The sequence below is a fragment of the Phycodurus eques genome, chromosome 16, assembly GCF_024500275.1.
Source record: "Phycodurus eques isolate BA_2022a chromosome 16, UOR_Pequ_1.1, whole genome shotgun sequence".
NCBI classification, from domain to species: domain Eukaryota; kingdom Metazoa; phylum Chordata; class Actinopteri; order Syngnathiformes; family Syngnathidae; genus Phycodurus; species Phycodurus eques.
In genome coordinates, this window is record NC_084540.1 from 2,767,445 (window position 1) to 2,792,500 (window position 25,056).

Consider the following 25,056-nt stretch of genomic DNA (forward strand, 5'->3'; position numbering starts at 1 on the left):
TTAATGAACACACAGGACCCCGTATTGATAAGAAAAAAACGGAATTGTTGAAATAGTTGCAAATTGATTATAAAGTAAAAAGTGAAATATCACACAGCCATAAGTATTCAGACCCTTTGCTCAGTATTTAGCCGAAGCACCCTTTGGAGCTAAAACAGCCTTGAGTCTTTTTGGGAATGATACAACAAGTTTTTCACACCTGGATTTGGGGATCCTCTGCCATTCCTCCTTGCAAATCCTCTCGAGTTCTGTCAGGTTGGATGGTGAACGTTGGTGGGCAGCCATTTTCAGGTCTCTCCAGAGATGCTCAATTGGGTTTAAGTCAGGGCTCTGGCTGGGCCATTCGAGAACAGTCACGGAGTTGTTCTGAAGCCACTCCTTCGTTATTTTAGCTGTGTGCTTAGGGTCATTGTCTTGTTGGAAGGTGAACCTTCAGGCCAGTCTAAGGTCCTGAGCACTCTGGAGAAGGTTTTCGTCCAGGATATCCCCGGACTTGGCCGCATTCATCTTTCCTTCGATTGCAACCGGTCGTCCTGTCCCTGCAGCTGAAAAACACCCCCACAGCATGATGCTGCCCCACCACCATGCTTCACTGTTGGGACTGTATTGGACAGGTGATGAGCAGTGCCTGGTTTTCTCCACACATACCGCTTAGAATTAAGGCCAAAACCTTCTGTCTTGGTCTCACCAGGCCAGAGAATCTTATTTCTCACCATCTTGGAGTCCTTCAGGTGTTTTTTTAGCAAACTCCATGCGGGCTTTCATGCGTCTTGCACTGAGGAGAGGCTTCCGTCGGGACACTCTGCCATAAGGCCCCGACTGGTGGAGGGCTGCAGCGACGGTTGACTTTCTAGAACTTTCTCCCATCTCCCGACTGCATGTCTGGAGTTTTGCCACAGTGATCTTTGGGTTCTTCTTTACCTCTCTCACCAAGGCTCTTCTCTCCCGATTGCTCAGTTTGGCCTGATGGCCAGCTCTAGGAAGGGTTGTGGTCGTCCCAAACGTCTTCCATTTCAGGATTATGGAGGCCACTGTGCTCTTAGGAACCTTAAGCGTGGCTGAATTGTTTTTTGTAACCTTGGCCAGATCTGTGCCTTGCCACAATTCTGTCTCTGAGCTCTTCAGGCAGTTCCTTTGACCTCCTGATTCTCATTTGCTCTGACATGCACTGTGAGCTGTAAGGTCTTATATAGACAGGGGTGTGGCTTTCCTCATCAAGTCCAATCAGTATAATCCAACACAGCCGGACTCCAATGAAGGCGTATAATCATTTTAAGGATGAGCAGAATGGAGAGCACCCGAGTTCAATGTGAGTGTCACAGCAAAGGGTCTGAATACTTTAGGCTGTTTGATATTTCAGTTTTTCTTTTTTAATAAATCTGCAAAAAATTTCAACAACTCCGTTTTTATCTGTCATTATGGGGTGGTGTGTTTACATTAATGAGGGGGGGGAAATAAACTTAAATGATTTTAGCAAATGGCTTCAATGTAAGAGAGAGTGAAAAGAGGTCTGAATACTTTCCGTACCCACTGTATATAACTTAACATTTGTTTTTCTTTTACTTTTCTAGAATGATTTCAAGTAAGCAAATGTTTTGCCATCACTATATAGCGACAAGACTTCCGCTCACAAGGGGAACATATATAAAAACGTGTAATGTGTATTTCCAATGTTACGCTACCCTTTAATAAACAACAATGTCATTGCTCTGCCTCAGTGTCCACATGAAACCGCTTTCACTAAAGGAGGCACTTTATGTTTAGTTTTCTTTTGTTTCCCCCCCCCCCAACAATTTAAAAGAGTTCCCAGGTGTCTAAGTAACACGCTTTTGTCAAAACACCCCAGGGATCAATAACGACCTACAGCACACGTTATAAAATACAGCTTTGTTCTTTAACACGGCCCACCGAGCATTTACATTATCAAAAGTCGTGGATTATTTCTTGTTTGTTTTGTTCTGGTAATATTACAGAATCTTGTATTTTTTTGCACCTTTTGTTCTTTTCAAACTATAATTTATAAAATGACTCATTTTCGTAAAAAAAAAATAAAAACAAACAAAACGAAAAAGCCACAAATGCTGCTATTTTGCTTTGAAGCGGCCATTTGGGGGTTATTTACATTCACACAACAAAAAAAACAAACAAAATGTGAAAAAGCAGTAAACTCACCCCAAAAAGTCTCAAACACCCATGCTCCAAAAGGCGGCCATTTTGCTTCGGAGTGGCTCCGCATTTAGTTGGCGACCGGTCCAGGGTTTTCGCCCAAAGTCAGCCGGGAGAGGCTCCGGCTCACCTTGCAACCTTTCATGAGGACAAACCCGATAGAAAATGGAGGAAAACTTTCCCCCTCCACTTTGTTTCCCAGACACGCAAAAAATGTTATGTGACGAACATGAATGTCCACCCGAAGGCGTACGAGCTGATGCCGGTGGCGGATTGTAATGTTTGATGATTCGAAGCACGGCGCTCCGACGACGCTCCTTTTTGACCTTCGCCGCGTCTTCTTCGTCCGCCACCATGTGCTTAATCTCCCTTTTTCCTCGTGAGCGTCCGCAAGGGCGGCAAGAGTTTTTAATGGGCTTCTGCCTTCCTCCTCCATCTCATCCGCCGCACGCCATCGGAGGACGACGCCCACGTCGTTACGCACATATATTCCCGCTCTCCTGCTAATGAGACACCGGACAAGCCAAGGTGACGGAAAACTCGAGCGCTCGTGTCTTTTGGAGAAATTGCTTCATTTTTGCGTCATTAGTCGTAGGCTAAATTAATCGGCGCTTTGGAAATTCAGCTCCTCGAGACAACTTCCCTCGGCAACGTGAAATTTGGTCAGCACGTCTATCGCGAATAGGCCCACGAAGAAGTGTCGAGAGGCCATGCCCGAAAACGCACAGGCGAGGCTGCCATTTTGCTTTGAAGTGGCATTATTTGGTCCTCTTCCGGGACAAACCCCTCTCAGCGAGTTTGCCCATTAACTCGGAATCCATAAAGCGAGCGGGTAATGTCCATAACAACACGAAGCAGATGTGATATTGACGTCGGCGCTTTGCGTTGATGGATGTTTGCAGTGTTTGTCCAACGTTAAAGGCGTCTAATGGCCTCGCTTTTATTTGTTCCCGTTTGACTCTTGACGATGAACTTGTTCTTCTTCTTTGCCCATTACTCTTCATCAAGTCTTTTTGCTGAGCGTCTGCCAAGGCGGCGGCCATCTGTCAGGGCACGTCTGCGGCTGGCCCACCGGCAAAAAAAGAAGCCTTTTACAAGGATTCTATAGAAATATGAACGGAACAGAACTTGAATCATTCATCGAAAAACATTCAAGCTCCATTATCGCTACATGACCATCAATCACTTCAATGAGCTACTTCACTGTATGGTTACACATAACACACACACTCGCTCACAAGCGCAACTTTCTGTCTTGAACGAAGAGAAGAAGAAGAAGAGCAAATGGCCGACGTTTCGTCTTCGCACGAAAGCGCACACGCGTGCACACGATCTCATCCTGCCGAATCTATGAGAAGACTCTTGAGTATCCGCGTCCGCCGGCTAATTGACTCACTGGTGGCGTAACGGAAACGAGAATTGACTTTTTGTGCACATTGATGAGTACGTCTAGCATGCTCGTTTGCACACTCCCAACGTGGCCAAATTTTACTCGGAGTTTCATCATCGGCGTGTTTGCATCACATTCCCCGGCGTATGTTTTATGAAGATTTCATGATATACCGGGTGTGTGTGTGTGCGTGTGTGTGTGTGTGTGTGAGACAGAGAGAGTAACTTGCGAATGACCAGCGGCTGCAGCGGGAAATGAAAGTGTTTGAAGAGGTTATCGCGACATGATGTATAATCAGACAGTTCTTATACAACACAATGTACAGTAAGACATTTTTTTTTTTTTATGGGAAATTGTGTACAATCAGATATCCTTTTTAATAGGACATGAGTTCAAGTAAGTCATGTTGGTTTATTTGTCGAGGTGCTGCTGTATCGAAATTCGCTGTTTTCCCTCAGAAAAGAGTCGAGTAGTACAGTACGTGTGTTTTATCAATCCAATTCCTTCCCATTTTTGCTGTGGCTCAACATTGAAATAATTATGATTTTTTTTTTTAAATCACATTTGATGGTTGAGTCGTTACGCTTAAAAACGTTACGCTTCTCTTTCATCGGAATTGCATTGAGACGCCCAAAAGAGTGAAACTCCATCTTGCCTGGCCGAGAGCTCGTAGAATCCACAGGTGGCGTGTGCGTCACTAACGCTGATTGATTACTCTCCCTGCGCCACCTGCACGCTGAACTTTGGCGAAGGTTCCAACCGTGGACTCTTCAAGGCTTTGACCCGGATAAGTGCGCGTCACTGAGCATCAATCTGCACCGCAATCCGACAGCGTGACAGTGACGACCAAACAATCACGGCCGCCGCCACCTTGGCGTGGATCCCGCACGCACTCTAATCTGCCTCAAGGTCGCCCAAGGTTAGCAAACACGCGATGGGGCGGGCCGCAACGTCGGAAACATCGCTGAGGCTTCGTCTTCAAACGTCAGGCGATGTGAGACCTCTCGAAATAGAAAAGCTGCGTTTGAGGACGGACCACTAAAGCAGGACATCAAAAACAGACTTTTGGAAGTCCTATTGATTTTGAATCATGTTGGTAGTTGGCAGAGTAAGAATGCGATTGCTTTTTGAATAATGTCAGATTTTCAACGATGTCAGGAGTTAAGTTGTTGAACAATGCTGTTGCTTTTGAACAATGTCATACATCCCGTCCGTTCGTTGATCCACGCGTCCTGCGTATGAAGTTTTCATTCCTGACGCAATTCCATGAAAGAAAATGACGAAGTGGCTCTCACACACACACACACACACACACGCACACGCACACAGGTTTGTTCTGAGATGTTCGGCAGCCGTGACCGTCCGCTGATAGACGACCAGTCGAGACTGGACCGCGGGAAGATGACACGCATCTTCATCTCGTTGATAAAACGTTGGGCGAGCGAGCGAGAGTCGACGTGTAAACAAATGAACGACCAAACACTTCATAATAAAGGCTATCCTCGTTGACAGAACATTTGGTGCTGGCCCACTGAAAAAAAAAAAGCGTAACGGTAAAAAAAAACAAAAAACGGCTTCATAAATATCGTTTGTTGCCCTTTAAACTCCGTGGATATTAGTGCATAAATTAGCCTAACTACTAATTAAACCCTTTACATTCTTGTCTTTATGCAAACATGATAACAGTAAACACATGCAATAGTTACGACCTGTTCACAAATTCATACGTATTCGTTCATATCTCAGAAACAACCGCTATTTCATTTGTGTCTGCTATTGTGGGAATGCGACATGGCCGCTTCATCCTGGCACTTGAGCCGCAGATATGCATCGGTCGATGCGACGCGCCCATTTGGAGTCGTCAGTACATTCGCATGAAACAATATATTTACATATATTCATTTTTTTTTTTTTAATGTTGTCTATTGATAGCATACGCTTCTGCGTTGACAAAGCACAGTAAAAATGGAGAGCCAGGAGACTCAACTGCAGCTACAAACGAAATAAACAACAAAATACTCATTCATCAAAATGGATGCTCGCTGAATTTAAGCTACATGCTAGCTCGCGGGCGTACTGCGACACTTAGAACAATGATCACATCAACTAAACATTCCGTTTACAACAGAGATAGTCGAGAGTCAACCAAAAACAGCGGAGCTGTAAATAAACAACAAAACAGTTGTGCATCAAAACGCCTGGGAAGCTAAGCAAACGCTAACAGTGACATGCGGAACGGCGACAATTGTCAACTCAATATTTCTGGAATCAAGTGTTCTTATTTATCTATATATTCAACAACAAAAAATGAATACATTTTTCATTGAAAAACTGAATGAATTAATGAATGGACTGGTGGAAGACAGTGCATTTTAGTTTCTCGTTAGCGTTTAGCATTCCCAAGGCGAAAGCGACCCTTTTAGCCGTGACGAGCGACACACTTAGCCTTTATGAACGTAGCGTTAGCGTGTGCGTGAAAGGCCGAGAAACATCAAAGCTTTGCAGACGTTCGCGCAAAAGACACAAAATGCTACGCTAACGAGCCTTTTGAGTTGTTTTGTTTTTTTCCATGTCATTGTTTTTGCTAGCTAGTATGAGAGATATTAGTCATTAGCACCCTAAGTGATGCCACGCTCATTTGACGTTAACTCTACTTATGTTTATCTGCATGTTTTATTGCTATTGATGTAATTTTTACTTTCTTTTTGCTCCCTTTCCTCTGGCTGTCCCCTCTCAAACCAAATATCAGCAGGTAGCGAGGTTGCTTTTGCGCATTTTTTTTTCTCTCTCTTCGCTATTGCGGTTTTCTCTCAAATGAAGTAGGCGTCGTCATTGACAGTTTTCTTTTCTTTTTTTTTTTGTTCTCGCTTCTCTGTCACCTCTTCAACTCAGGTATCAGATGCGGTTTTTAGTTTTGTGTTCCAACGTCTAGCATGTTGTGGTTATTTTCATTTTTGCTTTGTGCTTCAAACCATTAGGAAGGGGAGTTGCTATTGTTGTCCAGCGGTCAAATAAATTCCAACGTAAGCTGAAAAATAATAATTTACATTTTCGGAAAACAAGAAAAAAAATATTTTTAGTAAGGACATTCCAATTAAAAAAAGAAAAACAAAAAACGATATTTTCACTTTGGCAATTATGCTATTAGGCTAAAAGAATGTGACAACAGTTGCATAAATCGCCACACAAACATTGTAAATGAATGAAGCTCAAACCTTTGAGGACACGTTAAAATTCATTTAGCTGAATCATAAAAAGCTCCAGTAAAAATTATTTATATGCCTATATAAATGGGTGAGCGGATGATTGAGATGAGTGATGAGCTCTGAGGCGATTAAATTAAAATAAACACAAATGTTTCCGCAGCGCATCATTCAATGCACGCTAATGACGCGCTAAAATGCTTGCAAAATATGTCGCTTATTTGTCCAATAAAAAGGTCAAATTCATCACAATACTCATTGTCAGTTTTATTTGCTTGTGAATTTGAATGACCAACTTTTCCACAGTATTCATGAAGACAAAATGAATGAATGAAGACATATTCCTTTTAATTTCTTTGTGAATACTTTAAATTATGATTAAAACAAAAACTTTCAAAAAGTCAACACTTGGCGGAAACGTGTTTGCTCGGTGGGGGGTGATTGTCAGGTCAATGAAAACATAATGAGCACAAGGATCCAATCAAAAGGCACCTCTGTTGCCATGGCAACTATTTCCCAGGCGCTCGGTGGCCACATCCCACATCATCTCCTGCCTGGCTTTATACGCTGCGCTATCGTGTACTTCAGCATATCTCGTTGCAAGACACAACAATCTTGGTGGGAAGAATGCCACTGGGGTGTTATAACAGTGTAACAACTGTTAAAACACTTTTACAACTGGAGTAGCAGTTAAAACAGTGGAGCGTTATAAAACTGCTATAACGGTGTAATAGCAGTTCAAAACAGTGCAATAACTGTGTGTACAACACATTCATGTGTATAACGCATTCATCCAGGAAGCATACATTTCCACATTGTAATGAGATGGCATTCCTAATATTAGGGGGTTATGTAGCTACAGGACTGGGTAAACAAAAAACAAAAAAACTAATAATAATACATTTTAAAAATTCACTCTGAATTGTGCAATTTTTGGACCGATTCCCGCTAGTGGGAAGGCGTTGTTAGGGTGACAAGTTTAAATGTCAGTTACTTAGCCACTCAAGTGTTAGCAATAACGGCGACGACATCGTCTGTGGCGAATGTGGAAATCCTTCTTAACGTTTGGTAGACATATTTAATTCCATTAAATAACTCAAAGATTTTTGGCCCAATGCGGGAGTTTTCCCTGATATCAACGGGGTGTTCGGTCAGGAAAACCAACACCAGAGTGTAATCATTTTATAACAGTGGAATAACTTACAATAGTGAAATAACAGTTTGAAATGGTTTAATAACTGTTATAATAGTAAAAATTTGAATAAGTGTTATAACAGTGAAAAAAATGACACTCTGGTGTTGTTCTTTTCCCCACACCCCTCCCACCGACCCGCACACACACACACACGTTTAAACATATCTGGCCAATCACACATCAGTAAAAAAACAACAGCAGCATCAACCGTGGTGATGGCGTTTCTTTGTTTTTGTCTCGACTCCTTTGACAAACTTCTAAGAAAAACACAGAGGACATTTTAGATTTTTTTTTTTTTAATTTTTAAATGGTCAAAATTGAGTTGTTCATATTTGGTCCTTTTGGCAACACGGCGCGCGGATGGTTCGCACGCCGTGTGTGTTCATCTTCTCTCCTTGCTTGTGTGGGCTTTCTCCTGGTCGTGTGAGTTCCTCCAACAACCCAAAAAGATATTTCTTAGGTTAACTAACGAATTGTCCTTCGGTGTGAATGCTTGTTTGTACGGAGACCCAGACATGATATGACGGATTAAAAACAAAAGGTGGCTTCAATATCGATGTAACATGAGCTCAAAATGCTAATTCGTGGCCCAGAAATGGATATAACGTGCGGACGAAATTCTAATGAATATTAGTATAATTCCTAGACTGTTGGGTAGAAAATGGAGCACACCCTTGCTCTAACCAGTAAGGTAGAGGACATAGCGTAATGCATTTTCTCGCCAAGGTGCGATCCAAATGCTTACCCAGAAGTCCAAGTTGTTCATATGAATGATATTAAACCCACAAATTAGTATTTCGTGCGCACGTTATACCTATTTCATGGCCACAATTGAGTATTTTGTAGTCACAAATTAGCATTTTATGAGCACTCTATAGCTATAGCGGCCAGAATTTAGTATTGTGTGGACTCGAATCAGTATTCTGTTTGGCAAAAATTTGTAATTTGTGCGCACATTACACTTCAAGACTAATTTGTCGCGGATAATTTGAATTTTGAAGCCACAAATGAGCATTTTCTGCAAAAGTTATACATACTTTGTGGCCGCACATTCGTATTTAGTATACACGTTATTACTAAATACTCATTTGTGTGGATGTTATACCCATTTCGCAGCCACAACATTTTTATTTTGTGCGCACCATGCTAGAAACAAGTATTACGTACAGCACGTAATACTTATTTCTTGGCCACAAATTAGTAATTTGTGCTCTCTTTATACCTAACGGCTAATTCCTTTTAATTTAGTGCTCAATTTATACCTATTTTTTGTTTTTTTAACATGATACCTATTTTATAGTCACAAATTAGTAATTCATGCACACATTATACTTACCTAATGGCCAAAAATGAATATTGTCTCCACATATATTGTCCATAAATTAGTAAATTGTGGCCACAAACTAGCATTTTGTGGAGACAATACACCTATTTCATGGCCACAAATTAGTATTAAGTGCACACCTTACACCTGAATAGTCATTTGTGGCCACAAATGAGTCATTTGTGTGCATGTTATACCTATTTGGGGAGTCACAAATTTGTATTTTCATGTCCATAAAGTCCAACAATTCCGTTTTTGTTCTGTCAATATGATGGGGTCTGAATACTTTCCGTACCCGCTTGTGTGTGTGTATGTATGTATGTATGTATATGTGTGTATATATATATATATATGTATATATGTATATATATATATATATATATATATATATATAGTGTAAAAATTTTAATATATAGTGTAAAAAATTTGAGATGTTTGGGGCTCTGTTTTTCCATAAATGGCCACAAATTAGCTTTTTGTGCATAAATTTGTTTATTTGACTGGCTGCCAACCAATCCAGGGTGTACCTCCTCTCCCCCAAAGTCACCTGGGATAGACTTCGGTTCACCCTCGACCCTCATGAAGTGGTATAGAAAATGGACGTTAAATGTTTGGTCCTTTCTTGATAAATTAGCTAGCATTCTGTATAAAAAAAAATAATAATAATTAAAAAAAAAAAAAGGCACAAGGTGGATGTGTCATTTCCTGACGTCGGTCAGGATGATGTTGGCGGTGACGAACATGAGGCAGAAGGTGGCCCACAGCACCACGAACCAGACCCAGGCCGTATGGCAGAAGGGCGAACGGTGCGGGTTGACAGCGTGGCGACCCGTCACCGGCGCCACGTGGCGCCGGGCATGGTAGACTAGCAGGGCGGGAACCACGTACTGGATGCCAGTGCCGGCGTAAGCGCCCGTGATGCTCACCAGAGACTCCAGATTGTGCGTGCAGAAGGCCACCACGATGGGCGGCACCAGTGTAATAAGCGGAAAGACCACCCGGTCCACCACCCATGGGTAGGTACCGCCATCCCGGTGGAATAGCGTCTTCCAGTTATTGCGCAAAGTGACCGCAATGATGGGGAAGTTGGTGCTGATAGTGAAGACGGGGAAGAGGCCCAGGAAGTAGCGCAGGACGGGCACGTCCAGAACATGGCAATTGTCGGTAAAGTTGAGTGTGTACATATCGTGGATGAGCGCGCTGTCAAAGCAGAAGATAGCGGTGAAGGACAGGAGCGCGTAGAAGCCAAGGATGAGCACGTAGTCGGCCAGAACCAGCACGCCCACGCGCTTTTTGTCCGAGATGGGCGTCACTAGCGAGGGCAGAGAGTGCTGGCACATGAACGAGTAAACGCACACGCCAAATAGGTTGGGCACACCGGCCAGGGAGGCGACGGAAGGGCGGCCCTCGCCCGCGCCAATGCGGAGGAGCGCCAGGATGATCATCATGGTGAACGCTGAGGGGATCAAACAAGACACACATTTGAGATTAGATGAGAAGATAAATAGGTACATAAATAGGAAGGTAGGTTTAGACTAGATTTGGAAAGTAAATGGTAAAAAGGAATGTAAACTTTGATTAGTTTGGTAGGTTGATTAGAACAATAGAATTAGATTAGGTATACAGATCTGGACTAAATTAGATTAAGTAAATAGGTTGAGATTTGGTAGGTATGTAGATCGTAGGACTGCACGATATATTATTTGAGCATCGTCATCAATCTACGAGTGCGCAATAGTCACATAACGGGGTCGATGCGATGTTGGTGTACTGTAGTATACAGTGAATTAACGGTAATATTAAAAGTGACCAGCACAGGGACCTACTTGGATATGCTAATAAGATTAGCACCCATGTTACGGTAAATGATAACGCTTCAAACAACTCACAGAGCGGCCCAGAGTGTTGTATACTTATCTCCTTGTATGATAACAATGAAAGAGGAGGTAGGAATGTACATCTGCTGCATTTCCTATTTCACTTTTCAGAATAAAACAACTGTAGGCAGGCACGCCGCAGCTCCGTGATAGCGTGAGGTGCATTCAGGGACACTGCGGAAATGGAATATGTCCCTAGATTCTTTTTCAATAGAATACCTACCATAATTCCCTGTGTATAATGCAAATTTCCCCCCCCAAAAAAAAAATTTGTCAATGATGCGGATTATACATGGGTATAGGGGGAAATAAAAAATAAACCTTCCCATTTTATAAATGTATGCCGCCATGTAGAGGTTATGAAAAAGCTGTACACTTTCATTCCAATATTCCACCGCCACCTCAAGGTTATGTGAGAGGTATACATTTTCATTCTAGTATGCCACCACCACCGAGAGGTTATGAAAAAGGTGTAGCCTACACTTTCATTCCAATATTACAGTGGTACATATGACTGCATAATATGTACAGTTGGGCACATAAGTTTACATACCCTGGCAGAATTTGTGAATTTTTTTATTTTTTTTTGTAATAAAACTGATGACTGAACAACAACCATCATTAATTTCTTTATGGTTATGTGTTTTTTTGTTGTTGTTTTTTTTATGATAACGCTTTTCTGAAATGCTTGACAGTTTAATTTTTATCTCATTGAAACAAAATTAAATGTGTTTCGCCTGGCCGGTCATGTTTTCTTTAAAGAATTGTACCCATCTTACAAATTCTGCCTGGGCAATCAACTATATGCGCACAATTGTGTGTTTTCTCATTTACTAAATAAAAGACGACGACATGTTCGTGACGACAATGACCCCCCCAAGGAAAAACTCATCGGAGCTATACGATACACGTGAATGGCCTATTCTGACTTCAAAACGCCGAATTTCGCCGAAAGGCAACTGATTTTCATGTATGCTTTAACCTTTGACACAAACCCTGATGCTGTGGCCTTTAAAAAAATATATCTTTTACCAAAGAACATACTGCGCGAACATCAAATGTCAGGGTTCTAGGTTTGATTGAAGCGGTCTTAAAAAGGTCCTCGGAATTCTTCAATTGGCTTCTTTTAACCAAAACCACCAACTTCCATCGAAGCCTCCGCGCAGACTATGACTTCCCATCTACACTTGACGGCTACTGACATATTTAAGCTTTATTGGTCAATGGTTAGGTCATGTGGCATTTTTACCGCATTGTGCTACTTGAGGTTTTATTTGACTGTCCTCCATAAAAACATGTGCCCACATTGCTACGGCAGTAAATGTTTTTTAACCACACAAAAAACCAACAACAACAACAAGCTAAATACAGAATGAAGTGCAGCTGCCTGACTGGGGAACAAACTCAAGTCACAACATTTTATATGCTAATTTTACAACATGACTTAATTTGTATAGAGATTATTTGATAGAAAATGTAAAAAGTCAATTGGGTGCTCGAGTGCGAAAGCCGACGACAACAACAACAATAATAATAATAAACATAGTGTTCAGTTCATACTGAAAATGATTCCCCATTGCACAAGATGAGAGCTGTTTCCATAGTCGCGAGCTATTAAGTGAGTGAGTTAGTAAGTGAGTGAAGTAGTTAGTTGGCGAGTTAGCTAGTTAGTGAGTAACTGGGGTGGTTAGTTGTTAGGAAGTTGGCGAGGTTGGTGAATTTGAGTGAGCTAATTTGAGAGTTAGTGAGTGACTAAGCTAGCTAGTGAGCAATTTTGGTCATTTGTAAATTAACAACTAGTTAATGATTGCTGGGTGATTCATGAGCGAGTCAGTTATTGAGTTAGTGCTGAGTAGTTGACAACTACGTTTACTGCCACCTAGAGAACTGGAGTGGAACAGCACATGCTGTTTCCATCCATAGGTGAGAAACAGAGTCAGAGTCTGGTTATAATTTGTGATCGAAGGGTTGCCGGTTGGAATCCCAACTGCCCGCTGTCGAAGTGTCCTTGGGTAAGACACTGAACCCCAAATTGCTCCCAGTGGGCCTGGCAGTGCCTTGCATGGCAGCAGCCGCCCACTGGTCTATGAATGTATGGGTGAATGTGTGTGTGTGAGCATCTGTAAAGCTCTTCGGCCACGGTGATGGTGTAGTTAAGGCACTATATAAGTGTAAACCATTTATCATTTCGTGGTTACTACATTCTTAATGACGATATAGAAGAAAAGAATTGTTCACAACTATCAGTGATGTCCACATGATTCACTCCTCCGTCGAGTGGTCTCATTCCGACACCAGCAGTCGAATACCCGTCAGGATAAAGTCATCGCACGCGCCTGCACGCACATACACACGCACGCAAAATTGATCGTGTGTCAATCGAGCGTGCTCGCTATGTTAGCAGCAGCCAGTGTGATTTATCTATGCTGTGCAGGCCTGCCATTGACCTTGATACTTCAACTTAACGGTCCTCTGCGGACCGTCTCACTGACAAACAAACACACGCAACACTCACAAACAGACGGGATGCTCCAAGGAGATACAATTGGCCAGCGTGCTTGGAAGTGGTTCGCTTCACAGGACACGGCACTGATGCGCTCCAATAATAAGATGAAGGTGAAAGGTAGTCAATCTCAAGTGCAGCTACGTACATTTGTAAGGAGTGAGTGAGTTAGATGGCTAGTTAGTGGCTGAGTTAATCAGTGAGTTAGTTAGCGAGTGAGTTAATGAGCGTATTAGTTATTGCATTAGTGAGCTAATTAGCGAGTATGCTGGCAGGTTAATGAGTGAGTTAGCTAGTTAGTAAGTTGATGAGCTAGCTAATTGTCAAGCAAGTTAGTGAGTTAGCTCATGATTGAGTGAAAAAGTTAATCAAGTTAGTATAGTGATTCCCAACCACTGCGCTGTAAGAGATCTTCAGTTGTGAGGGGAATTATCCAATTTCACTTAACTGGTCTGAAAATTAGAATTTTTGTTTTTCAGTACAAATATATATATATATATGTGTGTGTGTGTATGTATATATACACACACACACACACACTACAAAATATATAATATATAATAATTTATTTCCAACAGTCTTGTCTTCATTTCATAGCATGTGTCTTGAGTGCCCAGCTTCCAGTTGTATTTGATTTTTTTTTTTGTCTAATCAGATTTCAGCTTTTACGATTTGCCACGTCAATGTAATTTGCTTAGGTCCTTCAGAATCCAGAGCATGGGCATAGGACACATAGACAGCAAAAAAAAAAAAATTAAAATTAAAAAAAAAAAAAAAATCAGAAGTCAGATTCACCACTTTACATCACTCGCCATCTTCGCTGTAGCGCAGTCATGTATTTTCCCGTCCTCTGATTGGTTGATCAGAGCGAACTCATCTCACGGCAGCTCCTGCTTCGAACTCAATGGGATTCGCACAGGTGCCTTAAAGACAGCCGAATATTGGACATGATTTAAAAATTCATTTTCAACGCGGATTTCTCAAAAAAAACTGGACATTGTGAGGACAGAGCGGCTAGCTTGTCTACACCCGGAAAAGTGTTTATTTGCTTTACTTCTGCATCTCTGGTGAGTACGATGTATTTTTATTTTTTTTTATGCTTTTGTCATGTTATTAGAACTGCTATAGTCTAGTGTAGAGTTTTCTAGTTTTGTGCGGGTGATGTATTGGAAGATTAAGGTGTAACTATATGTTTCTTGCTTTAGTAATAATGAAATGTAAAATACATCCTCAAATACGCTTAAGCGCCTCTCTCTCGCTCTGAAATGCCATGCATACTTATATTCTGTTTATGTACTTCATTTTGCAACGTGATAGTGGTGGTATTAAGATGTGGATTTGGACAATTCAGCACCCACTGAAAGTCCAGGTCGGAAATGCACCGCACACGACTGTAAAATACTGATCTGCACCTTCAAGGCCATCAATAACTTTGCCCCGCCGGATCTTGCAGACTTTCACATTGCCATCCCCACCCATACTCTCAGGTCGTCGTCATCCCTCCACTTCACCGGCCCTTTAGCCAGTTAGCTAATTATTAAATGAACAGGTGAGTTAGATTTTTAAAAACAAGAAAATATGGAGTTTTGGACAAAAGTGTGTTGGAGACCAACAAGTAGTCCGAAGTTGCTAACTGAAAATTCCAACATGACAGTGTGTGGCTTGTCCAGGAGTTGACTGAGGACAGTCGAGCGTTGACTGGCGTGACGAGGCCTTGTGGTGAGGCCGGGAGGCGGGGCCCCCGGCACCCTGGTTGCCTGCTAACCCTGACACGCAAAGGTGACGGAGGACGAAAGTCAACACCGTGTCACACGCGACGTCTCAACTGTTACACAAACAACAAACACGATATACAGGGTGGGATGAAGTAGGTATATACTTTTTAAAAGAACTTATTTAGGGCAGGAATGAAAGGAAAGAAGGAAGGAAGGGTACAAGAATGGTATAAAAGGAAAGAAGGAAGGGAAGAAGAATGGAATAAAGGAAGGAAGAATATGAGGATGTTAAGAAAGAAGGAAGAAAGGAAGGACAGAAGGTCAGGAGGAATGACAGAAGTAATGAAAAGAATGAAGGACGGGAGGGAGGAAGCAAGCATGGACGGAAACCAGACTTAAAACCCTAGCACTGGCCTTAAAACTAATTTGAAACCTTAATCCTGGTTCAAAAGCCTAAAGCTGGCTTGTAACCATGATTTGAACCTTAACTTCAATTCCTAACAGAGACTAGAAAGTAGGGCTGGGCGATATGGCAAAAAAATATTTTTTTTTTTATTTTCTCCAATCTCGATTATTATCACATTAATTTTATATTGTTTTAAAACTGACAGTTTTAAAGCATCTGTACTGAAAACTAATGAAGTAGAGTGGAGTTCAACATTTTATTGACGCCTTTTGCTAACAACACTCCTCATGGTCAATATTTTAAAAAACTAAACACCTCATTAGACTAGCATATACTAAGCAAAAAAAGGCCAAATAAATAAATACAGAAAAATACAAGAACAATTTTCACTCAGTGCAATGAATGCAGAAAAATATAAAACCACAGTGCATTAGCTTACAGTCCTAAGTATTTTTGGAGGTACAGTGGAACCTCTATTGAACAGACGAATAGGGGCAGGGGGTTGTCAGATATAGCAGATGGTCTGTTACATTGAAGCACTTTTTTGAGGCCATATGCACCCACGATAAGTACGGTACAAAATAATTGTTTTGTAGGGGTTTTTTTTTGTGGCCTAAAATGTCCAGTACGGTGCAAAGTTATTGCAAAGTTTTAAGTTTCACATTTTATCCAAATTTACCACACTGGTGTGCTTGGTCATGGTGACATTGTTGATGTACAGTAATCATTCATGAGCCGCAAGGAATTAGTGTGCTTCCTATTCCAACTCTGTTGCGAATGCCGAAATGGCTTCACAAAATAAAAAATAAAAAGTTACTGTACCAAAAATAGCATATTCCAGACTCCAATACCTTGTGTTTTGTATTCATCAGAGTTTACGCTGACGCCATGCCGCTCTCTCTCTGATGCACTCTATGGCAAAATAGATATAACTATCATGATATAGCCACCATGTCAATGTCCCACATTCAACATGGCTGCCGTGTAGGCACGGGAGGCATGTCTTTTGGAATTGGATCTATTTTTTTTTGTATAACTCTGATCCAGAAATAGGTCAGTCCCGTTCTCTGCCTGTATTGCGCAACAGCACCAGAAAACAACAGCGGCCAATTCTAGAAATAACAGACTTTGTCAATGGCAGTTTCAGTGATGAATGGAAACTAATTTTAGACACACTCTTTAGTCCCAACAGTCCGTTTTATCTGATAGCCGTTATATCTGGGTCTGTTTTATCGAGGTTCCACTGTATATGAGAAATAATCAAATAGCCGCCTTGGGTATAATGAAGACACCTTGTATTACAAACATGATCATTTTCCAGTTATGATTATACATACCCTGTTAAAAATATTGCTACTTGCAAATGTGCATCATCTTTAATAACAATACAGATTAGCTAGTTTTGTCATGGCGGCACGGTGGTTTAGCACATCCGCCTCAGAATTCTGAGGACCATGGTTCAAAACCCGGCCTCGCCTGTGTGGAATTTGCATGTTCTCCCCGTGCCTGCGTGGGTTTTCTCCGGGTACTCCGGTTTCCTCCCACATCCCAAAAACATGCATGACAGGTGAATTGAAGACTCTAAATTGCCCATCAGTGTGAATGTGAGCGCGAATGGTTGTTTGTATATATGTGCCCTGCGATTAGCTGGCAACCAGTTCAAGGTTTACCTCGCCTCCTGCCCGCAGTTGCTGGGATAGTCTCCAGCACGCCCGCGACCCTAGTGAGGATAAGCGCTACAGAAAATGGATGGATGGATAGTTTTGTCATGTTACAAAACACCTGAATAATGACGATGACACGATTGATTGCTGTTTTGGTCCGGGGCCCTAACCACTTGTAGTGACGAAACAGCTAACGCTACATGTGCTGGTAGCAGTGTGTGACAGGCTGGGCTGACTCGGCTTGCCTTTTTATGCTTTTCATATAATCACTTGCGTGCTACTTCTTCAAATGAATGAACAGGTTTGTTGCATTTGGCTTAATTTGCTGCACAGCGCTTTGGAGATACCGCCGCACAACTGACATGAAGTAACTTCTCTTCTCAACAATAGCCTCATCTCAATAGGATAACTCCAAGTCATGGCTGACATCTATATGCTACCCTCAGCTACATGTTTAGCTCCACGTTCGGTCATTATGTTTACTTCTGCAATTTGCAAATGAAAGAGGAACAGGAAAATATTGTCTATTTGCTGTTACGCCCATTTCTGCCATACGTGATCAAGTAAATAAGCTCACAGCTGATCACCGTGATCGACCTGAAATTTATCATGATCACTAATGGCAATCATATAATTGCCCTGCCCAAGAACCCCAACTTCAAACCCTAATCTTGGCCAAGAACCGTACTTGGAAGCCATAATCCTGTTGTGAAACACTGACACTGAAACCCTAACTCTTCAATGAATCCAAACACTGGTACTATTATAACCTCAGAAGCTCTTATTGAAATTGATGTAGATGGGAATGTCGTGTGTTGCAATCGCAGTCTTGGAAAGATTCGAATGTTCCAATGTTGAAGGAGGCCATTAGGAGCATTTACGAGATTAAACTGTTCAATAAATGTGCTGGCGTGAACAGGAAAGCTTCACACCATGAGTGGCTTAAGACGGACCAAGAGTGAAAGGTTCAGCAAACAACACACTCTAGCTCACGTTAGACAGTGCACCAACGCCACGGCATGTTTGTGAACCAGTCGGTGGGTTTGAGCGCGGCCCCCGCGGACGGGCACTTTATTTTCCTTCAAGGCGGCCGTGAGTGACAGTCCAATCAAGGGTGGGACGGCCCGTCAAGCTTGTCAGTGACGAATGAGAGGGGAGATGGGAAGCCAAGACACAGACCGGGACCGGACCTTTGATGGACACACCTCAAAGCCACCAACACCACCGGAGGGGAGGGTGAGGAAGGATTCACGGAAAGAGGTAATGAGAAAGATGCCAAAAGAGTACCATTGTAGGTTTGAATAACATCATAGGATTCACTATACCTCTGAGTGAATTCTCTTTTCGCCAGTACTGAGATAAACTTAGCTGCCACGGGGGTGGGGTGGGGTGGGGGTGTTATGTATTTTGTAATAACCTACATTACAGTCTGCGAACCCGATCAGTCTCACGGCCATATCCATCAAGCCTGTAGCCATCGACGGATACGGTATGTTTTTTTCCATTTGGTGCTGATGTTGGTGACATTGCCGCCAAGGTCAAATCACTATTTGACTTGGAAAGCGCCGCTCTTGATATGAGATTCTGCCATTGCTAAATGACATCGAGCTCAAAGCCATCTCAACCTGGAGAGCTTGCAGTGTTCTGGAAACTACTGGTGGAAGAGCAGTATCACAATCTCGGAAGATGTGCCTTGAACCTGACATCTCTTTTTGGATCAACATATTTATGAGAGCCTGCTTTCTAATGAATATCATTAAGTTCAAGTACAGATCAACAATGACTGAAGACCACCTCGCTGCCTGCCTACGCCTTGCAAATAGCTCTTACACTCCTGACTACGAGAAGCTAGCCTCCTCCTCCCAGTGTCAGGTCTCCCACTAAGGTAGAAAGTGAGTTCCTTTTTTAACCCCTAACCTGGTTAGGTTAGGTTCATTTTTAGATCAGTTATGGCTATTGCTCATCATGCAGATTGGTGTGTGAGTGTGTGTGATATGAATTTGCATATACATCATATACAGCCGGTGAAATAAAGATTTAACACGTCATCATTTTTCTCAAATATATATCCAAAGGTGCTACGGACCTGGAAATTTCACCAGATGTTGGGAACAAACAACTAAACCAAGTAATCCATACATAAAGAACACAGAATAAATAAAATCAGAAAATAAGCTGTGTGTAATCATGTCAAATGACACGGGGGGGAAAAGTATTGAACAAGCCAACTGGTATTTATTAAATACCAGTTGTACCAAAGCCTTTGTTTGCAATGACAGCTTCAAGATGCCTCCTGTATGGAGAAACGAGTTGCATGCATTGCTCTGGTGTGTTTTTGGCCCATTCCTCCACACAAGCAGTCTTCAAATCTTGAAGGTTCCGTGGGCTTCTTTATGGACCTTGAGTTTCAGTTCTTTCCCTAGAATTTCATATTGGATTAGGTGATTGGCTGAGCCATTCTAGCAGCTTTAATGTTTTTCTTTGAAACCAATTGAGAGTTTGCTTGGCAGTATGTTTTCGATCATTATCCTGCTGAAATGTCCTCCCTTGTTCCATTTTCATCATCCCTCGCAGATGGCAGCAGATTTTTGCCAAGAATATATCGGTACATTTGCCCATTTATCCTTCCTTCAATAATGTGAAGTTTACCAGTACCATTTGCTGAGAAGCAGCCCCACACCATCATGTTCCCACCTCCGAACTTGACTGTTGGTATGGTGATGTGCAATGCCAACTCTCCTCCAAACGTGGTGTGCATTATAGCATCCAAACAGTTCCATTTTGCTCTCATCAGACCAGACTACATTCTCCCGGTATTTAACTGCCTTGTCCAAATGTTGTTCAGTCAACTTTAAACGACCTTTGATGTTTTTTTTTCCCAGCAATGTGGTCACTGTTTTGCTTGTGACAACAGTACCTACTAATTCCAGGTCTTTTTTAAGCTCTCGACAGGTGCTCCTTGGCTCTTGGACAACTCTTCTGATTATTCTTTGCACTCCTCTGTCAGAAATCTCGTGAGGAGCACCTGATCGAGGGAAATTTATGGTGGTATGATTGACTTTCCACTTGCGTATTATGGCCCCAACCATGCTCACTGGAACGTTCAGAAGATTAGATATGTGCCTTTAACCAATGCCATCGTAATGTTTTGCAATAATTACTTTACCATGGTCTTGAGACAGCACTTTGCGCTTACTCATCATGAGATGTGTCTTGACTCACAGCTTGGCAATGACACCTTTTTGTAGGCCATTAGGAATGAAGCAGCTGATATTCATTTGCACTGACAAGGGGCTGGATTGCTGTTTGATTATTGATAGATTTTAAGTGTTGTCTTGGCTTTCCATGCCTTTCTGCACCTCCCTTCATGTGTTCAATACTTTTTCCCAACGTCATTTCACATTTTTACAACTTAATTTCTGAGTTTATTTGTTCTACTTTCTTTGTATGTATGGATTACTTGGGTTGTTGCCAACATCTGGTGACATTTTCAGGTCAATTTTAGTGAGAAAAAGGGTGACGTGTTAAATACTTCAGCCGCTATATAACCATGTCAAGAATGCTGGTACAAGCTGCAAAGTTTAAGTTCAATATACATAACCAGATCAACATTGTACATAAGAAACTGCAATATAATTTTTTTAAATATATACAGTGGGTACGGAAAGTATTCAGAACCCTTAAATGTTTCACTCTTTGTTATATGGCAGCCAGTTGCTAAAATGATTTAGGTTAATTTTTTTCCTCATTAATGAAATGCAGACATGTTTTCCGGTCCCGCCTCCCCCGAGATCTTAATTTGACAAGATTAGCCCAATGATCGTAAAAGATGGGATACGGTGATATCATAATATGCGGCGTGTAGCGCTGTCGATGTTCTGACTAAGACACGGCGGGATTTGATGGCGATAGTCCAACACAGTGCCATTGTAAAAGACCCAATTTGTCTTGTAGTCTGATCCAGGCAATAAACAAGAACGATGATGCGGATTGTTTTGCTACCCAGCATCCCTCCAACATAGACTCCAGCATTAATGGTAGGTTATCAGGTGAGTTACCTATATAATGAGTCGTAGTGAGCTAGCTATTGAGTTAGTAAGTTAGCTAATTAATAAGTGACAGTAAGTAGGTGAGTTAGCTAGCGAGCATTCTGAAAAGTGAAGAAAATATGGAGTTTGAAATCCAATTACTGGTACACCTACAGGCAGTCAGAAGTTGCTGTTTGAAAAATTAATTTACAGCCACTTGTTTGGTAGTTATCATGAGTGCAATAAACATTCTTCAGTGTTCATGTTTATTTCCATAAAAAGTTGATGCAGATCCAGATAAATGTTAAGATCGATTTAATTCATTATCAATTTTTGACCATTTGAGTCATTATGACACGAATGCAACACAATCAAAATGTCTCAACACTTTAATTTACACTAGAGTCTCTTTACAGACCTTGGTAGGTACGGCTGTTTTGGTTAGCAACTGAATTCATACTAACTCTAGTGTGAATGGAACAGAATCAAAATGGTATAATCCGTCCATTCGTAACCTTACATCAGTCCACTAGGAAGAAGTTTGCTATTATTATTATTATGAATTTAATGTGATATTGTAGAAAGAAAAGAACTGAGTCTTACCAATCCAGCGCATAAGTGAAGTGAGGATCTGAAGGTATTTGGTCTTCTGGGCGTTAAAGAAGGTAAACGGTCCCAACAGAACAGTAAAGACACTCTGCAGGACACGCAAACAAACACAAAGACAGAAAATTATTATAACGCAAAGGTTAATAATTCCCAAATTCATCGTGTTTCACACAGCAAAAAGCAGCTAAAGCCGTGAAACAAGGTAAGGCTATATAAGAAAAATGTCACTGTGTTTCTAGCCTACATTTTTCCAAATGACCTGAAAAGGAGCACGAGGCTATTAAAGGTTTAAGGAGGAAGATGATTGCCTGCGAGCATCATCAAGAACCATGATGACTATGATGGCCAAGATTCACGGCGGGTAACTAACTAACCATCCAAGGGGGGAATGACATTCGCACTAAATGACGACCGTGATGCTTTTGTATGTTTTGGCTCATCAGCTACATGTTGCATGAACTCACCTCGCTCAGCTAAAGGCGTCATTTTCCATTGCCGCTTAACGGCTCGATACCTGGGAACGTGGCCGGGATTCATGTTAGCTCTACAAGTCATGCCTGAGTATATAACGGAATACTTGTAAAGCAGTCAGTGTCGTTCGTTTACTGGACTCGCGAGTCATAAAGTACATGTCAGAGAATTGGGGGAGGGGGGAATCAATGGGGAAAAGCATGTTGGGAGATTGGAGCAGAGCAGGAAAGAGGGAACACTTTTACTTCTTCCTTTCTTTTCAGGCATGGGTTCTTATGACGTTTAGACGTTAAGACACGATCAATGTGCCTACCTTGCAAAATAGTTTTTTTTATTTTCCAAATTCTGGGGGTGCTTTCAAACAAAATGGTCACGAAACCAAAATGGCAGACTTCCTGTCTGTTCAGGCATGGCTTCTCAACGCTTTTTTGTGCATCTACTCATGATTAACATGCCGAAGAAATTTCAAAATAGCAGATTTCCTAGGTATGGCTTCTGGAGACTTTATTGTAAATATTAGAATAGACAGACATCTACCAAATATCCTGTTGCTAAGGTGAACCGGCTTTGGGGGATAAATTAAATAATAATAACAACAATAATAATATATATATTTTTTAAAAATCAGGTGACTCGAGAAGGACTGCATCAAACATATGGCACACTTCCTGTATCTTTTAAGGCAGGGGTGTCAAACTCATTTTAGTTTTTACTACTTTTACTACAAAGCCACGCTGTTCTAACTCGTGCAGAACGTGGCTTGGCATTGTCTTGCTGAATAAGCAGGGACGTCCCCTGAAAAAGATGTTGCTTGGATGGCAGCATATGTTACTTCAAAACCTGTATGTACCTTTCAGCATTAATGGTGCCTTCACAGAGGTGCAAGTTACCCTTGCCACGGGCACTAACACACTGCCATACCATCACAGATGCTGGCTTTTGAACTTTCCGGTTATAACAATCCAGATGGTCCTTTTCCTCTCTGGCCCGGAGGACACGACGTCCATGATTTCCCAAAAATGTCTTAAAACGGTCTAGTGATGACAACAAGGATATTCCCAAGAGCCCTTCCTTTACTGTACGTTGAGTGAGAGGCTTCCACCTGGCCCGCGCTCCAGCCCGTAATCACACACTTGGCTGAGAGGCAATAACCGCTGAGTCAGGGATGAGACACTGCAAAGGTGACCAATGCGCTGATGGATACAAGCTCGGGGATTTATCCTATTAGCTCCTCATAAAAAGGTCACTCGCCCAAGGCAAGACGGCAAATCAAAGAAAAACAGTAAAGTGAACAGCATGACGAAAGTATGAGCACACATGATGCAAAAACAAGATAAATGCTTACATGTACAGTAAGAATTTGGAGGATGAAAGAAAAAAAAACGGAAGGAAAGTTTCTGACTGAAATTTCAATTTGGTGTTCAGAGATACGACACGGTGTAAGACTGGTTAGCACATCTGCCTCACAGTTCTGAAGACCCGGGTTCAAATCCAGCCTCGTCTGTGTGGAGTTTGCATGCGCCAGCACGCCCGCGACCCTAGTGAGGATAAGAAGTACGGAAAATGAATGAATGAATGTTCAGAGATAAAGATGTTTTACTGGAGGACTACAGCTGTCAATCACATTTTGTTTATTTGCGAGCCTGGCAGTTAATTGAATGACACTGCTCACCATTATTGTTACGACAAACAGGTCAAGGAAACCAGGGTTAGTGTTGCAAAGTAGGGTTTCAAACTAGGGTTAGGTTTTCAAGTAAGGGTTTGTGTGTATATATATACATATATATATATATATATATATATATATATATATATATACACGTATATATATATATATATATATACATATATATATATATATATATATATACACGTATATATATATATATACGTGTATATATATATATATATATACACGTATATATATATATATACGTGTATATATATATATATATATATATATATATATATATATATATATACACGTGTATGTATATATATATATATATATATATATATATATATATATATATATATATATATATATATACGTATATATATATATATATATATATATATATATATATATATATATACGTATATATATATATATATATATATATATATATATATACACGTATATATATATATATATATATATATATATATATATATATATATATATATACACGTGTATATATATATATATATATATATATATATATATATACACGTGTATATATATATATATATATATATATATATATATATATATATATATATATATATACACGTGTATATATATATATACACACGTATATATATATATATATATATATATATACACGTATATATATATATATATATATATATATATATATACACGTATATATATATATATATATACACGTATATATATATATATACATACACGTATATATATATATATATACACGTATATATATATATACATACACGTATATATATACACACACGTATATATAT

General features: G+C 40.9%; 1 protein-coding gene across 1 annotated transcript in view; it reads right to left on the minus strand.

Moving 5' to 3' along the window:
• Positions 1-7,012: 7,012 nt before the first annotated feature.
• The window catches only part of tmem104 (transmembrane protein 104), a 44,768-nt gene continuing 26,724 nt past the window's right edge, over positions 7,013-25,056 (minus strand). The window contains exons 9-10 of the mRNA XM_061700291.1: positions 22,075-22,168; positions 7,013-10,734 (exon numbers count right to left, since the gene is read on the minus strand). Of these exons, the coding sequence (XP_061556275.1) occupies positions 9,977-10,734; positions 22,075-22,168 (852 nt within the window). The 3' untranslated portion in view covers positions 7,013-9,976. The remainder of the gene's footprint in view (positions 10,735-22,074; positions 22,169-25,056) is intronic.